The sequence below is a fragment of the Caretta caretta genome, chromosome 3 (assembly GCF_965140235.1).
Source record: "Caretta caretta isolate rCarCar2 chromosome 3, rCarCar1.hap1, whole genome shotgun sequence".
Classification (NCBI taxonomy): domain Eukaryota; kingdom Metazoa; phylum Chordata; order Testudines; family Cheloniidae; genus Caretta; species Caretta caretta.
Window position 1 is genome coordinate 37,386,067 of NC_134208.1, and position 18,403 is coordinate 37,404,469.

General features: G+C 40.1%; 1 protein-coding gene across 21 annotated transcripts in view; it reads left to right on the forward strand.

Moving 5' to 3' along the window:
* MYT1L (myelin transcription factor 1 like) overlaps positions 1–18,403 on the forward strand; it is a 384,710-nt gene that overhangs the window by 208,802 nt on the left and 157,505 nt on the right. For all 21 annotated transcript variants that reach the window (XM_048845402.2, XM_048845392.2, XM_048845389.2 and 18 more), the window contains 2 exons: positions 18,046–18,100; positions 18,283–18,316. In XM_048845402.2, the coding sequence (XP_048701359.1) occupies positions 18,046–18,100; positions 18,283–18,316 (89 nt within the window). The remainder of the gene's footprint in view (positions 1–18,045; positions 18,101–18,282; positions 18,317–18,403) is intronic.

Sequence of the window (18,403 nt, forward strand, 5' to 3'; positions counted from 1 at the left end):
TTGAGGAACCGCTGAATTGCTGCTGCTGCTGCTGGTCTTAAGAGACAGTCTCTGGACTCGTCCAACTAATCAGGCAGCATAGCCAACCAGGCAGCTCTCTACAGACCAGATGCACTTGTTAGGTTGGCTCTGCTGTAGGCACTGATTCTTGACATATGCATTTACCTGACATGTTCATGTATATGCTTATTTTTTGCAGTGAAAATCAGGATCCTAAATACATATTCATTGTTTGTTCAGAGCTGGTCTAGTTTTAATTGGGCTTTTGGGCAATATTTTTTGTTTGTCCACTCCCAGTCATAGTTAGTAGACCTCTACTGAGATGGGTAATTCCAAATAAAAAAAGAGGCTGAAACGCAGCATGATTGTGATTCAGTAGTTTAAGAGTTTTAGCTTTAACTTGAATCTTTTAAGTTGTGACCACTTAGACCTGAATTTACCGTTGCTTTACCTTGGCTTTTTATTTCATGATCTGAATTCTGTGTATGGAGTATGGGGCTGGACTGCATGTTCCACAACACCTACGGTTATTTAAACAGTCCATACTTGGTTGGTCGTCCATTCGCTTGGGACTTTTTAACATAAACATGTGTAGTGTTAATGTGTTGAGAGTTGTAGGGAGAATGTATGTCAGTCTTTCAGAAATAGTTACTTTTCAGCATGTAAACAAACAAACACACAGGACCAGGTAATAGAAATAGAGACATTTCAGTTAAGTGTACAAGACCCAAAAGACCATAATGCCTACTTAGAACACATTATTTTTATATTAAGTAAATTTATATTTAGGTATGTGTACTAGTTTTGAAAATCTGTATTTTACATTTAAGATTGTTTATAATGGTTTGGATGTAAATCTGTGCTTTGGGGCATATTTTCCCCTTACTATGTGCACATAACCCAGTTTGATGTCAGTAAGAGTTACATGTGCATACTGAGGGGTGGATATACAGTATTCATTTGTACATTTGTAAAATTTTCACCCACTGATCCACATACTTGCTTTAGCATTTCCCATGTAGCAGCAGTATTTAATTTAACTATGGACCACCATCTGCAAAGCTTTAGTACACTGTACTCCTGCTTTTGGAGAAACATGAGCCTCCTATGTCAAACTTATGCCAAGGTATCGCACTGCAATCTGACAAATAGTACAGTATATTGACAACTTATATTAGAGTTGCTGGAGCTCTGTTAAACCTGAATGGCAATGTGTGTATCATGTCTGGGAAAAGTTAATTAGGCTTGTGAGCCTCAGAAAAATCTATGGTAATTTTGAAAGTGATGGAACATGTTTCTCTACACTCATGACCAGGGCTTAGAAAAGTTCACTAACATGGAAAGTATTTGTACTGATTCAGCATTTTTTTGAAATATGGAATTAAATGTTTTGTGCAATATGGGTCCAATCCTGTTTATTCTGAGCAAATTGATAGGAGTTATGGGCTTTCAGCCCCTAAGGAGACTCAAAACATCTCCCATGATTGAGCTCAAACTATACTACACTTTTAATTCCCATATGTCACCATCTAGGACGAGAAAAAATGCTGGACCAGTGTTCTTTTGTTCTTACTGATGTTGGTAAGTTACTGACACAAGCTAAGTTGATAAAAGCAAAGGTTAATTCAGTTTCAGTGTGCCAACATTTGGGGCTTGCACTGGTTTGATTAGATCTATTTTTAAATCAATTTAGTTAAAGTTGTGCACTCTTATACTATAGATAAGGCCTTAGGAGGTGCCCAACAATTTGCTGTTTTATAGTCTAATAGAAACAAGAACAGAAGAATACAACATAAAAGTCAGTGATCAAGGTGATTACTGGCACGTTTTGAATGTTGTCCTAATTTGGACCAAGGTGTAACCTAGTTCTTCCAAGCCTGGTCACCCATAGTATGATATCCCTTCTACTCAGATTTGTTTAATGTTAAACAAACCAGGTTAGCATTTCAGGTTAAAATAAACCATAACAATAAGAAAGGCCCAAAATCCATTCTGATTTCCTCATGGCTTTCCTCTTTGGACACCAGTCAGCTCCATTGACTTTGTTTTCAGAAGTTCAAATTTTCTGCTGCCTATTTGTGATTTTTAAGGTACTTTTTGGGCTAACTCTCTCCTATAATCCCTGTGGATGAATTAAGGCTTGCAATAAATTGAATGATTTGTTTGCCTGTTCACTGGTAGAATTAAAAAAGTTATCAGGGTTCAAATTCAGAATTAGAAAATTAAACTTTTATCATCTGAGACAAATCCATTATTGTATGTATTTCATTTTGGGACATGTTAGCAAATTTCCAGAAGGGCTTGACACTTCCTGTTTTAATTGCATGCTTTTTCTCATCCTTATGCCAAAGATCAGGCGCAGATCTGTGTTGATCTTTTGGAGTTGATCTTTTGATACTGAGTGCCTTTGACTTTCGTATGTAATTGCTGCTGAGGTCCACACATGTTTTAAGTTGGCCAGTATACACCCCCTTTGAAGTAGCAAGGTGTGTTCTGACTTATGCTCTTATTTATACTTACCACATCTCGTGGTATGGATCCCTGAAAAACCATGTTACTATTGGCTCCTTGCCTGATCCTGCACACTGCATTTCCCTCCGTCACATGGGCAGATGTAGAAGATATATATAGTAAATGCTAAAATGAGCATCATGAACTTTCACAACAATTTCTGCTCTGAAGTCCATGGAGCCATTGGTGAGCAATACCTCATGGAGCCACTCCTCTGAAAAGCCACTGAACCTCACTTTTTCCACAGGGAGGGGATACCTGTAAGATCAGCAGAAGATGGAGGATATCTCCTAAACTGTGCTCATCCTGTCCTTCTAGGACTAGCCAGATTTGGCTGAAGTCTATGTTCCTTTCACCTGCCCTCTTCACCTTCAGATGGAGGAGGGAGTGGGTTTTACCCAAAGTTAGAGAGCAAGTCCTAACATCATAGTCTCCTCATCAGGCAGGGCTCTCCCTGATATTAATAAAAATTCTGTGTGTGCATCACAGGGAGAATACGGCAGAGGAGTAATTTATATTCTACAGAAATTTTACTCCTGTGCTTGTTCTACCCCTTTGTAAAATATGCACTATTTCAAATTGTTTATCTTTGCAAAACTCCCTCTGGATCTCTGTTACAAAGATGCCTTGATTATACGCTGGAATTTTCCTGGGGAAAAACTGCCCTGTTCATTATTTTATAAAATTGTCTTGTTTTACTTGATAAAGGGACTATGAAGTCTTTGAGTTAAACCTCAGCTGCCCGTACAAAGGGTACACCTGTGTTTGGGGAGTTGCTCTGCGCCAGAGATATCCATTGCCCAGCTGTTTACACAACCTGATCACAAGGTGGGAAAGGGGAGGGAAAGTTTGCTAGTGCCACTGAAAGTGCTGCATAACTCAAAGACTCCTTGGGAGATACTAAGCACACTCCTCCAAGCCCTTTGGAGGCATTACATCCTTCATGGACATAATTTCTACTCCCCCTATTCGGTGCTGCACCCCCTTCCTTTCCTCTTCCTCAAGCCACCTCTAGGACTCCACTCAGTCATGACATAGCCACTTGAGTAGTAGTACCCGTTGGCCAGTTTTTAAATCCAGTTTCCTACCTTGTAGCTCCCATTGTTGAGTCTATAGTAGATTAAATTACATTAAATGTCTTTTCCAGGATTGTATAGTTTATTTCTGTTTAAACAGAAAATGTCCAGTATGTAGTGTGCATCATTGAACCATTGAATCATAGAAATCTAGGACTGGAAGGGACCTCGATAGGTCATCTAGTCCAGTCCCCTTCACTGAGGCAGGACTAAATATTATCTAGACCAGTCTTCTCAAACTATGGGACAACTGCTCTCTGCTCTGCCTTCAGAGCTGGATGGTGGCAGATGTACCTGCATGAAGGGGCAGGGGAAAAAATGACTACAGACAAGGGGGGCCTGATTAAATAAGTTTGAGAATCACTGATCTAGAGCATCCGTGACAGGTATCTGTCTAATCTGTTATTAAGAACCTCCATGGGCGAGGATTCCACAACCTCCCTTGGTAATCCTATTCCAGTACTCAACTATCCTTATATTTAATTGTTTTTTCCAAATATCTAACCTAAATTTTCCTTGCTCCAGATTAAGCCAATCACTTCTTGTCCTACCTTCAGTGGACATGGAGAACAACTGATCACTGTCCTTTTTATAACTCTTGTTAACATATCTGAAGACTGTTATCAAGTCCCCTCTCCGTCTTCTTTTTTCAAGACTAAACATGCCCAATTTTTTTAACCTTTCCCCAGAGGTCAGGTTCCACTTGTTCAGGACCTATCAGATAACGATTCTCTTTCTTGTTCTCACTAACTGTCCCATCACCTGCTGTGCAGCAGTTTCTCAGAATCTCCCTTTTTTTGGTGTCCTGGAGATTCAGCACCTCTGGGTCTTCCCCTCATTTCAGCTGAGGGATTACTTTGGGTTCGGGACAGACTAACACGGCTGTTACTCTGAAACCTGTCGTATAGTCACTGTAACTCTTCTAACAATTTTAAGTGTAGTACATTTCATTAAATATATAGAATTGGTCTGTGGAACTAGCTGCTGTGGGATATTAATTATTGAAGTAAATAGTTTAGTACATTGAAAATAGATATTTCAGATGACTATCATATACAGTTACAATAGCTGGAGTAAAAAAAAAGCAGTGTTTGTCTATCAATTCTCATGCGTCAGGGCATAGTTTGATAAGCAGTTTGGAAGATGAAGAAACATCTGCTCACTGAACAGTGTAACATGATTACCAAAGTGCTCATTATATATTTTTGAAACTTTGACCACTGTCAGAAACAAGATACTGATCAATACAGAACTTTATTCTGTTGTGGCATGACCTTTCTTATGTTATTTAATTAAGGGAGTTGAGATGTTAGAAGCTAACTTTATGGGCTGACAACCGATATATAGTTATGCCCCGTTCCCTCTTGCCATTTTAAAGTTCTTATGAAGGATGCAAGCCAAAGATACAAAACCATGATTATTAAGGCATAAATTAAGGGACATACATTGCTATCAACCCAAGCTTCAACCCCCACTACAATGATTGTGGGAGATTTAAGCTATGCTGGCAATTTTAGCAGAAAATGTATGCAATTAGGGACTATTTCCAAGCCCAGTGAAATCAATGGGAATCTTTACATTGACTTTAGATGAGGCCCATGTAGCTGGATTGTGCAGTCAGGTGTAACTCCCACTGAAGCAGGTGGGAGTGTTCATGTGTATCGGAGGGCAGAATTGGGTGCAACTTGATCCTTTTTCCTATTTCTCAGGAACCTCACTCCGTTTTTTCCCTTCTGCCCACTGGGATAATTTCTGTGAAGGGCCTCAAATGTAGGTATAAATCTACCTGCAGAATCTGGCCAAACTATTATTTAAGAGTCCTTCTCTTTAAAATACTGGGCTGCTGTAGACCTTAGACCACTATGGTACTTTACAGCCAAACTATACTGTATTACATTTCTGTACATCTGAATAACTCCATAGAGTTTCTCCAGATTTATAATGCTATAGTTGAGATCAGACTCTTGCCCTGTTTATGCTAAATTCTGAGATTAATTTTAGTTAAATCTCACTATTTTTTCCCATCTGCTTCTTTTATTGAAGTGCCTTTCATCTCCTTTTTAGGATTCCCCTTTCTTTATTCTGGGCCATGTCATGCGATTTCAAAACAGAATATAACGCCTACTGACTTGGGAGTTCCATGCACCTAATGAACACACAGTAGTTCAGGTGTGTATGAGTTAAATAGGTAGAATACCTATTTCACATAGTTTCAAGCACAAATTCAGGATGTGAGTCTCTTGACAATTACATAGTGCTGTCTGAAAATAATAGTTTGTTTATTACTTGACAGTAGAGGTTAGTATGGTAAATGATAATCCTTATTGAACTGTATTTTGCTAAAAAGAGATATTAAAGATAGAACAGGTGAAGCTCTGGCCCCATTGACGTCAATGGTAAAACTCCAGTTGACACATTAGGGCCAGGAATTCACCAAAAGTATCCAACTTTTAAAAACGTATTCAAAATATCACGACACTAACCGCTATGAACTAATAATTCGCCAAATATGTTTTTTAAAAAGCCTTTTGGGAATATGTATACATTTTTGAGTGAGATGTATTAGAATGTGGTCTTACATATTACTTTCTGCTCTGGATTAATCATCAGAGAGAAGCAATGGAAGCTCCATTCATTGAGGCTTTGAAAATTGGACTGGACAAAGCACTAGATAATACATGTAGGAAATAAAGTGGGGGCATACATTTACATGACTTAATAGGTGTTTTCTAGGCCTAGTTTCTCTGTTTGTGTGAATTCAGGAGTTTATTTAATCTGAAAAAACACATTTTATTAATTGACACATGGTAGGGTTTTTGGTTTTAGATAGTAATTCCAAGCTCTAATAATAAAAATATAGCAATAGGGATATATTACTGACCACCTGCCCAGCATGGTGATCATGACTGTGAAATGCTCAGGGAGATTAGAGAGGCTATTAAAATAAAAAAACCTCAATAATAATGGGGGATTTTAACTATCCCCATGTCTGGGGATATGGATACTGACTGGGTACATGTCACCTCAGGACGGGATGCAGAGAGATAAAGTTTCTTGAGACCTTAAATGACTGCTTCTTGGAGCATCTAGTACTGGAACCCACAAGAGGAGAGGCAATTCTTGATTTAGTCCAAGTGGAGCACAGGATCTTGTCCAAGAGGTGAATATAGCTGGACCGCTTGGTAATAGTGATCATAATATTATTAAATTTAACATCCCTGTCATGGAGAAACCACCAGAGCAGCCCAACCTGGTAGCATTTAATTTCAGAAAGGGGAACTACACAAAAATGAGGAAGGTAGTGGAACAGAAATTAAAAGGTACAGTGTAAAAAGTGAAATCCCTTCAAGCTGCATGGAAACTTTTTAAAGACACCGTAATAGAGGCTCAACTTAAATGTATACCCCCAATTGAAAAACATAGTAAGAGAACCAAAAAGGTGCTACAGTGGCCAAACAACAAAGTAAAAGAACAAAGTAAAAGAAGCAGTGAGAGGCAAAAAGGCATCCTTTAAAAAGTGGAAGTTAAATCCTAGTGAGGAAAATAGAAAGGAGCATAAACTCTGTCAAATGAAGTGTAAAAATATAATTAGGAAGGCCAAAAAAGAATTTGAAGAACAGCTAGCCAAAATCTCAAAAAGTATTAGCAAAAAAAAAGTAAGTACATCAGAAGCAGGAAGCTTGCTAAACAGCCAGTGGGGCCACTGGACAATTTAGATGCAAAGGGAGCACTCAAGGACGATAACGGCCATTGGGGAGAAACTAAATGAATTCTTTGCATTGGTCTTCATGGCTAAGGATGTGAGGGAGATTCCCAAACCTGAGTCATTCTTTTTAGGTGACAGATCTGAGGAACTGTCCCAGACTGAGGTATCATTAGAGGAGGTTTTGGAACAAATTGATAAACTACACAGTAATAAGTCACCAGGACCAGATGGTATTCACCCAAGAATTCTGAAGGAACTCAAATATGAAACTGCAGAACTACTAACCGCAGTCTGTAACCCATCATTTAAATCAGCTTCTGTACCAAATGACTGGAGGATAGCTAATGTGATGCCAATTTTTTAAAAGGGCTCCATAGGTGACCCCAGCAATTACAGGCGGTAAACCTGACTTCAGTACCGGGCAAACTGGTTGAAACTATAGTAAAGAACAAAATTGTCAGACACATAGATTAACATAATTTGTTGGGGAATAGTCAACATGGTTGTGTAAAGGGAAATCATGCCTCACCAATCTACTAGAATTATTTGAGGGGGTCAACACGCATGAGGATAAGGGGGACCAGTAGATATAGTGTACTTAGATTTTCAGAAAGCCTTTGACAAAGTCCCTCAAAGGCTCTTAAGAAAAGTAAGCTGTCATGGGATAAGAGGGAAGGTCCTATCATGGATTAGTAACTAGTTAAAACATAGAAAACAAAGGGTAGGAATAAATGGATAGTTTTCAAAATGGAGAGAGGTAAATAATGGTGTCCTCCAGGGGTCTGTACTGGGACAAATAGTATTATAAATGATCTGGAAATAGGGGTGAATAGTGAGGTGGCAAAATCTGCAGATGATACAAAACTACTCAAGATAGTTAAGTCCCAGGCAGACTACGAAGAGCTACAAAAGGATCTCTCAAAACTAGGTGACAGCACAACAAAATGGCAGATGAAATTCAGTGTTGATAAATACAAAGTAATGCACATTGGAAAACATAATTCTAACTATACATATAAAAATGATGGGGTCTAAATTGGCTGGTACCACTCAAGAAAGAGATCTTGGAGTCATTGTGGCTAGTTCTCTGAAAACATCCACTCAATGTGCAGCGGCAGTCAAAAAAATAAACAGAATGTTGGACATCATTAAGAAAGGGATAGAGAATAAGACAGAAAATATCATGTTGTCTCTCTGTAAATCCATGGTACGCCCACATTTTGAATACTGCATGCAGATGTGGTTGTCCCATCTCAAAAAAGATATATTGGAACTGGAAAGGGTTCAGAAAATGGCAACAAAAATGATTAGGGGCATAGAACAGCTTCTATATGAGGAGAGATTAATACGACTGGTACCTTTCACCTTAGAAAAGAGATGATGAAGAGGGGATATGATAGAGGTCTATACAATCATGACTGGTATGGAGAAAATAAATAAGGAAATGTTATTTACCCCTTCTCAGAATACAAGAACTAGGTGTCACCAAATGAAATGAATAGGCAGCAGGTTTAAAACAAACAAAAGGAAGTATTTCTTCACGCAATGCACAGTCAACCTGTGGAACTCTTTTCCAGAGGATGTTGTGAAGGTCCAGACTATAACAGGGTTCAAAAAAGAACTAGATAAATTCATGGAGGATAGGTCCATCAATGGCTATTAGCCAGGATGGGCAGGGATGGTGTCCCTAGCCTCTCTTTGCCAGAAGCTGGGAATGAGTGACAGGAAGTGGATTACTTGAGGATTACCTGTTCTGTGTATTCCCTTTGGGGCACCTGGCACTGGCCCCTGTCAGAAGTCAGGATACTGGGCTAGATGGACCTTTGGTCTGACCCAGTATGACCGATCTTATGTAAGTTCCGGCCAGGAGCAAATTTTTGAGGCTAGGTTATAAAAAGAAATGCTGACCAAATCTAGGATATAACAATAGTGCAAATATGTCTTTGTAATAAAACTCTGTTCAGGAATCCTGCAGTTTGACTTGCTGTAAACCAGCCTTTACTTGATAGCTGAAGAGTGACAAGAAAGCAAATTTTAAATTACAAACCATGTCATGGAATCATCTAATTCCCAGCCTATCTGATCCATCTGCTCTTGAACATTCTGTCTCCAATCTTTTCATGAATGTTACCAGTACTTTTCTTTTTCAAACAAAGAAAAACAAAATATCACAATATTTTAGTAACATTTCCTCTTGGCAATAGTAAATCTTATGGAAATCTTGCATTTACCAGTAGTTATCATAGATACATAAATGTCAAGACCAGAAGTGACCATTAATGGTCATTAAGTCTGACCTGCTGCATAACACAGGTCATAGATGCTCACCCAGTAATTTCCTCATCAAACCTATGATTTCTGCTTGAGCGATAGCATTTTTTTCAAATCCTGTGGTGATTTAAGGATGTCAAGTGATGGAGAATCCACCACATCCCTTGATAAATTGTTCCAAGGGTTAATTACCCTCATTGTTAAAAATATGCACCTAGTTTCCAGTTTTAATTTGTCTAGGTTCAGCATCCAGGCATGCTGTCATTAAGCCTTTCTCTGCTATATTTAGGAGTCCTCTACTATCAGAAATCACTTCCCCACGCAGATCAGGCCACTTTTTTTTTTTTTTACTTCTTTTGGATAAGCTAAATAGACTGAGTTTCTTACTGTAAGGTATGTTTTCCAGACCCTTAATCATCAATCATAGCTCTATTCTGAACCTTTCCCAATTTTGCAACATCCTGTTTGAAGTGTGGACACCAAAACTGGTCATGGAATTCAAATAAGTGTCTCTCTAATGCCATATACAGAGGTATTATACCTCTTCCATTGGGTGTTCATGTTCAGTTGGTTATCTAAGTCCTTTTCACTTTTCCTTGTGACTTCAGCCCAGGATACCATCTTCTAAGTATGACCTACATTCTTTGCTCCTAGATGTTGGTCCTTGAAACTGACATGTTCAAACGAGCCAATTTTAGCAAAATGATCCATATCAGTCTGTATAACTGAGCTATCCATAGCATTATTTATCTTTCCACCAATTTTTGTCATCTGCAGATTTCACCAGCAATTACTTTATTTTTTCTGTGAATAGCATTGGGCCAAGAACAGATTCCTGTGTGATCCCAATAGAAACAACCCCATAGGATCATGATTTTCCATTTACAGTTTCTTGCATTACATTATTTTTAAAGATCTATCCATTAACCAGTATGGGATGTACTGATTGTGTACGGTGCTCATTTTATTGTCAGAATGTGGTACAAGACATATTCTTTACAGAATGTCCACATAGCCACCTTCATCAACCAAACTTGTAATCTCATCAAAACTATATTAAATTTGTTTGACAAAACCTATTTTCCATAAAATTGTGTTGGCAATTGGCATAGTTATGCTACCATCCTTTAAGTTTTTACTAATTGCATCATATCAACCTGTTCACGATTTTGGCCAGGATCGATGTCAGCCTAACTGGCCTTTAGTTATGCAAGTCACACATTTACCTTTTAAAAATTGTTACAAAATTTACTTTTCCCCAGTGCTCTGGAAACACCCAGTGTTCTAGGATTTGTTATAAATCAACATTAATCATTCAAAGAGCTCCTTGGCCAATTCTCCTAATATTATTGGGTGCAAGTTATCCACTAGTACTGATTTTAAAATGTTTAATTTTAAAAGTTGTGTTTTATAATCTCCCTAGTTCCTGATAAGAAAATACTTTCTATTCTGTCACTTTAAAATATGACTACATCATCCTGCTTCTTGACAAATACAGAACAGAAATAATTATTGAATATTTCTGTCTTTTCTGCATCATGATTGATAATTTTACCATCCTTTTTGAATATCAGATGGATTTCATTTGTTCCTGATATAGTTAAAGAGTTCCATCTTATTAGCCTTAATCCTGCTAGCTGCAGATTTTCCATTGGTATGTGTAAATTCCCTTATCAATAGTCGTAATTTCCAATCCCTGATCTGTACTCGTTATAAACTTCTATGTTTTTCTATGATTTATATATTTAATTATTACTTTCTACTTTCACTTCCCCTCTTAACCAAGATATTTTTTAAACCAAAGAAGCCCTCTCACGTGATTGTGGAATTGTGTGTGGATGGGATGGGGGGGAGTGCTTGTTTGTTTTGAGGGGGTCATCTAATAAATTATTCTTAAACAACTCCCAACCTTCATTCACAGTTTTGTATTTAAATGTTTCCTCCCACTCAGTTTTGCTCATGATTTTTTTCAGCTTTCGGAAATTGGCCCTTTTAAAGCACCATATATATATATATATATATATATATATATATATATATATATATATATAGTTGGTTGGGACTACATTCTGTTTGCACATAAATGAAATTAGGTAATAATGACTTGCATCTAGGTGACCAACAATTTTCAATTCAATTTCTCTAAGTTGGTTCCAGTTCGTTTTGTTTTGGAAAGTCGTCATCTATAATTTTTAGAAACACCAAGGTTATTTTATTGATAGAAATCCCTGGTGGTAATGCAATTTTCCTTTCTGCACATAAGAGATACATGTTTAAGGAGCTGTTCATCCTGTATCCTTGTTGATTTGGTTGTCTATAACAGATACCCACCAGTACCTTATCTTGTGATTTCTCAGAAAGAACATTGATCCATAAGCATTCTAGATCGTGTCTTCTGAAAACAGGTAGTGGTGTCTTTGACGTAGTGTGCTACCTGCATCCACTTCTGCCTATTCCCTGAATACGGTGTATCCAGTGATTTTAACATTCCATGCAGCTAACCAGGTTTCAGCAATACCAGTTATAGTCAATTTCTTTTTGTAAATGAGCATTTCTTGTTAATGACACTAAACTGGGAGGAGTGGTAGATACGCTGGAGGGTAGGGATAGGATACAGAGGGCCCTAGACAAATTAGAGGATTGGGCCAAAAGAAATCTGATGAGGTTCAACAAGGACAAATGCAGAGTCCTGCACTTAGGACGGAAGAATCCAATGTACCGCTACAGACTAGGGACCGAATGGCTCGGCAGCAGTTCTGCAGAAAAGGACCTAGGGGTTACAGTGGACGAGAAGCTGGATATGAGTCAACAGTGTGCTCTTGTTGCCAAGAAGGCCAATGGCATTTTGGGATATATAAGTAGGGCATTGCCAGCAGATCGAGGGACGTGATCGTTCCCCTCTATTCGACATTGTGAGGCCTCATCTGGAGTACTGTGTCCAGTTTTGGGCCACACACTACAAGAAGGATGTGGAAAAATTGGAAAGAGTCCAGCGGAGGGCAACAAAAATGATATGGGGACTGGAACACATGACTTATGAGGCGAGGCTGAGGGAACTGGGATTGTTTAGTCTGCGGAAGAGAAGAATGAGGGGGGATTTGATAGCTGCTTTCAACTACCTGAAAGGGGGTTCCAAAGAGGATGGATCTAGACTGTTCTCAGTGGTAGCTGATCACAGAACAAGGAGTAATGGTCTCAAGTTGCAGTGGGGGTGGTTTAGGTTGGATACTAGGAAAAACTTTTTCACTAGGAGGGTGGTGAAACACTGGAATGCGTTACCTAGGGAGTGGTGGAATCTCCTTCCTTAGATATTCTTAAGGTCAGGCTTGATGATTTAGTTGGGGATTGGTTCTGCTTTGAGCAGGGGGTTGGACTAGATAACCTCCTGAGGTCCCTTCCAACCCTGATATTCTATGATTCTATTTCCAATTTCTCGTGTTTATTTCTCATGCTTCTAACATTGGTAAATAGGGAGTAGAAGAATTTCTTCTTACATCCTTGATGGCTTGGTTATTTACATTCAAGCTACCTTGATTCTATGTTTGAGCACATGTATTGTACTTGACCTCTTATTATCTTCCTCCCTAGATGCTAGTTTAAAGTCCTCCCGATTAAAGCTGGTCAGGAATTTTTAAACTATTTTTTAAACTATTAAACTATTTTTTGTCAGAAAATACAACGTTGATAATGACAAGGAGACTCCAGAATACCCAATTGCCTTATGAGTACAGCTCTGAACTGGATGAAGGAGTCCCACGTCCAAGTCCCTATTCTGCCTGATTTGAACCAGGGGCTTGAATATAGGTCTCTGTAATGGGGTGAGACTCACCACTCTGGCACCTCCTGTGGGTTGTCTTGGGATTTAGCTCTGCATGGTAGTGCACCCTCCTTGGGTAGTGCCTCACCACCATCACTCCTGCTCTAGGACACACATCTCTCCAAGGACCGTGGTGTCCTCTTCAGCGACACAGCCCTCTGGCTATGCCAGGGGCAGTGCTCCACTTTCGGGGGACCTGCAGTCCGCTCTTCAGCCACTTTGCTTAGTCGGTGGCTACTGCAGCAAATTGTCTGGCCACTTACCTTTTGGCCCCACCATCCTTTTTATCCTTGCCTCAGGGCCTCAGCCTGCAAATCGCAGCAGCAAGCCAGGAGCTGTCTCCCGCTCACCCGGTTCTGGCTAGCAGTACTGTTCTGTACAGGGTGCTGGCAGTTCTCTTAGCCCTCCAGAGGCACAGTCCTTCCTCCCTGGGCTCCCAGCAGAGAACTGCCTTCCTCTGCCCTGCAACTCCTTTTTTTTTTGGTATGGGCCTGCTTTGCTCTGATTGGCTGCTCCCTTCAGCCCTTCTCTGATTGGCTGCTTCCAGTGTAGCCTCCTTAGGGCTGCTTTTATCCCCTTTTCTGCCAGTGAGGGGCAACCTAATCACTAGGCTATTTGGCTATGCTGATAAAAACTTTGAAAGACTATGGGGTTCATCCCAGTTCAAAATGGGAAAAATTTTGAAATCTCAAAACTTTTCATAGGACTGGAAAACCATTTCCCACCCAGCTTTACTCCTGACTGTTCTAGTTAATCTGTCATCCAAGCCATACATCCTCCTTTCTCCAGAGAAGGTGGCCCAATGTTCCATGAAAATGTAAGTACATGTCATGGAATGTAACTGTTGTGTAGAAAGTAGGGCTCCTGAGATGAACTCCTTCCTATTCATTAAGGCCAACATTCTTTCCTTTTGTCTCTAACAAAACCTGAGGAAATGGACATTGCTTAGGGATTCTCCAAGAAGCATTGAATTCTGCCCCCAAAGTCATAGATGGCTAGGAAGGCAGGTACATTACTTCTGTGACTGCTCACTTGCTGTAACAGCATCTACAGCTGTTACATACCCCTACATAGGACAGTTGAACATGGTTGTGTGGGCACTCTATCACTCAGTCTGCCTCCTCCCCCTCCACCAGTTCCTGTGTCATCAGGTTCCTGCACTGGGGTGGGATCACAATTTGGTCCTTTAAGCAAAATCTTCCTTTCTGGAGAACTGTGGATGCATGCATAAGTACATTGGCTCTCATTTCAAGTCCTCTTTGGACCTGAGTATTGTGGATCTCACCTATGGACAAATTTGTGGTCCTCCTCTTCAGCTATCAGTGTGGTTAGATATACATGAAGCTGTATCTGGGGTTAGAGATACACATGGATTTCTTGAATCAAGATCGCTAATTTGGTTGGCAAACATGGGCAAACCAACCTCTTCCTTGTCCTGCACCTGAATTTACACAGAATATCATCTTAACTGGGATTACCACTATATGAAGCACATTTATGTCTGTATTATCAGGCTAAGATCGTAACAGCTAATTCAGCAGACTATTCCATGGTTGATTATGCCAGATAATGTTTTCCAAACATTACCACACACAGGCTGCTAGTCAGGTAACTCCACGTCTAGGCCTTTGCAGTATGTTGCTTTCTTGTCAGTAAAGTGAAAAGAATGTGGCACATGTGATGGATATGCCAAACAGGCTGTTCCATGCTAGGCATGGAAAAGGTGGTAGCTAGGTTACACGGAACAGTCACAAACACGGCTGTTTTCACTTCAGTGATAGGCATGCCACGTTTATCAAAAATGTGGCCAGAAACCATCCTGTCAAGGCTGGACTTAGAATTTAAGTGAGTTTTCTCCCAAAGGTTTTAGCAACATAGCTGATGACCTCTTTAACTCATCATGCAGGGCCAGAAGCTGGGGAGGGATTGTGTCACCAAATCAATACATGAATGACACACACACAGTTCTGATGTCTCCCATATGAAATGGAGTTCAGCTCCCTTTGTAGCACTATTTTGCCTTTCCCAGGACCTCACAGAGCCTGATGGGGGACTGGAGGGCTAGGGTAAATGCACATTGTCTCTCTCTAGCCCTACAGAGATTCCAAAGTTTAGGGCTGAATTCCTAATTCTGACACTTTGCTGCAGAATAAGTACCTAAATTTAAAGAGTCTTTCCTAGGAGAAGGTATTGAACCACACTGCCTGGGACCAGAGGAGCCAACCAGGTGAGGTACAGAGCCTCTGTGAGGATGTCACTTCCCTTCCACAGATCCCAGTTTCTGGGGGTGCTCCAGATCCTAGTCAGTGCAGGAGCAGCCCCCTCCCTGCAGGTAAAATGGTTGAAAGGATCCTCACTGAGTTTTCCTGCCCCTGAGTTACTTCCTGTGGGTTTTACCACAGGAGGGGGAGACCTAGCCAATTGTCATGTGCTGATTGGCCTCATCTCAGCCAGAGGCTCAAGCCTATAGAGGCAGAAACAGCCAAAGCAGGGACTGCTGCACTGGCAGGCAGGAGGAGGGAAATGGGGTCCAACTGGACCTACTCTCTCATGCGGCCCTTCTGGACTCACAACTGTGCAGTGGTGACTCCCCCAACTCTAGGGACATTGGGACCCAGGTGATGTCTCCCCTGCCCCTGCCATGTGGGCTTGGGAGACAGCTGCAAAAAGGAGCCAGCCAGAGATTTCATCTGGTAGGGACAGAAGCAGCCAAAGTAGGGGTCTTTAGGTCCTTTGGAGAACTTTCTACAGTTTTGACAGGACTTCCTTTGCCCTGTGCTGGTTGGCTTTTTGATCTAACCCTCTCCCTTCCCGATCCCTCACAGTCTCTTCTTCCTCTCCCCTTTCCTGTCCCCTCCCCCACATCCTTTACATTCAGTGTCCTCTCTCCCTTTCCATTAAGATTATCCTTTCCTAACTAATTCGTCCCCCCGAAAAAATTGTGGAACTACCATCACATTGTTCATTCTGCTTTTGTATTTAGTTTGTAAGCTCTTCATAGTGGCGACTGACTTTTTGTTCTGTGTTTGTACAGTGCCTAGCACAATGGACTCCTAGGTGGTGTGGGAATACAAATAAATAACAATAATCTGCTACAACAATTAGTGGAGTTGGGTGTAAAGGATTAATTGCAAGTTGTATGAGTCTGTGTTTCTGAGGTTTTCGCATTTAAAGGTATTCTTTACTCATATCTGAGCCATTGTGAAAAGATTGTGGGTACAAATCCCTGTGCTTTTGCGTAAGACAGTTGAGACCAGCAATCTCAGCTGTCAATCCAAATATTACCATCAACTGACAACCAATTTTGTATGTGGTCTTTGGAAAACAAACCCCATAGGGGTTGTCTGCATCCACTTTGGTGCTCCTGATTTCTAAGCTTTGCTTTGTGACCTTTACAATAGCACTCCTATATGTGTGGACCTACCTGGGTCTCAGTACCCAGTGTCTCTACATCTCAGGTGGCTGCTGCACCAGACTTTGCACCTAAGGGATGGAATATATTTTTCCTGTTATGGCCTTTGTTTCAACAAATTCCAGTAAGATCTGTATTTGTGACCAAGAGGATTAAATCGACTCTTAGACTGGACTGAGTGCCCTTTTGAAGACCCGTTGGGACCAATGCAGATGTATTGGATCAGATGCTATTTGGAGCATGGAGGGATTAGGAGAAGCCACACAAGCATATTGAAACTTTTATAGGTCACTGTTTATGCTTGCAGCTAAGATCTGATGGGAAACCCTTTATCTGACCAGTAAAGACATAAGAGTGCCAGAATATTTACTATCGCATAATTCGTCACCCCAGATGGGAGTCCTGTTTATAAAATGAAGAGGCAGATATAGCCACATTCAGTAATTAAGCACTTTATTTAGACTTGATAGTATTTACCTAATCAATGGGATACATCAAGAAAAGACCAAAATCCATATTAAATAGTTGTTTGCGATGTTGTAGATGTGTTGGTCCCAGGTTATAAGAGAGACATGGTGGTGAGGTATTATCTTTCATTGAACCAGCTTCTGTTGGTGGAAGATACAATCTTTTGAGCTTCACAGACCTGAAGAACTCTGTGTAGTTCAAAAGCTTGTATCTTCCACCAACATAAATTGGTCCAATGAAAGGTATTACCTTACTTACATTGTCCCTCTCATATTAAATAGTACCATGCAGACCTATGTACCCCAATCATGTCTCTTTGTTCCCATCTCATTCTCTTTTCCTTTCTCTTATTCCCTGACTATTTATCCACTCTAAAGCCACCTGTAATAAGGCAACCTATGAAATGGGGCTACTTGACCTTAGTTTCAAACTATATAGAAATGTATTATACCCTTGTTGCAAAAAATATATCCAAGTAACCTGGGTTTCCGGTCAAGAAAATCCTTTCAAAAATAGAGGACATTTATGGCTTTTACAGTTTTACAAAATCTATTATGAAAGAGGGCATGCAAGCAGACTGATTAAAGCAAAAATCACCATGCAATTTCTGTTTTTAAACAAATATAGGGATCCTAAAAATCCTTTCTGAAGTACAATTTCCCTTACAGGATAAAATGGAATTAAAATATTGCCAATAAATTGTGTGAGAGACTGTATCAGTCTGTGCATTGATAGTCTGTGCATGCAGGATAAGAACATTGACTGCCTGCTAATCTATTCCCAGATGGAGGTGGATGCAGACGAGAAGCGCCATCGCACACGCTCCAAAGGTGTTCGAGGTACGTCTCTTGCTTCAGTAAATCACTCAAGGCCCCCATTCAGGGTGACCTTCATCCTCCAGAATCTCTTTGCACGATTCATTCTGACCCTTGCTTTTATACAATCTTTTTGGTAATTTTCTGTAGAAGGAGGGTACTTGTAATAGATGATAAATTTTTATATATTTTCCATCTCTCTGCAGTTCCCGTGGAACCAGCCATACAAGAGCTGTTCAGGTTAGTGCTCTGAGTGTAAAATGTATCCCCATTAGCAATTTAGAAAATTCATGCCTTTTAATGGGTATAATGCACTTTCAAGTTCAT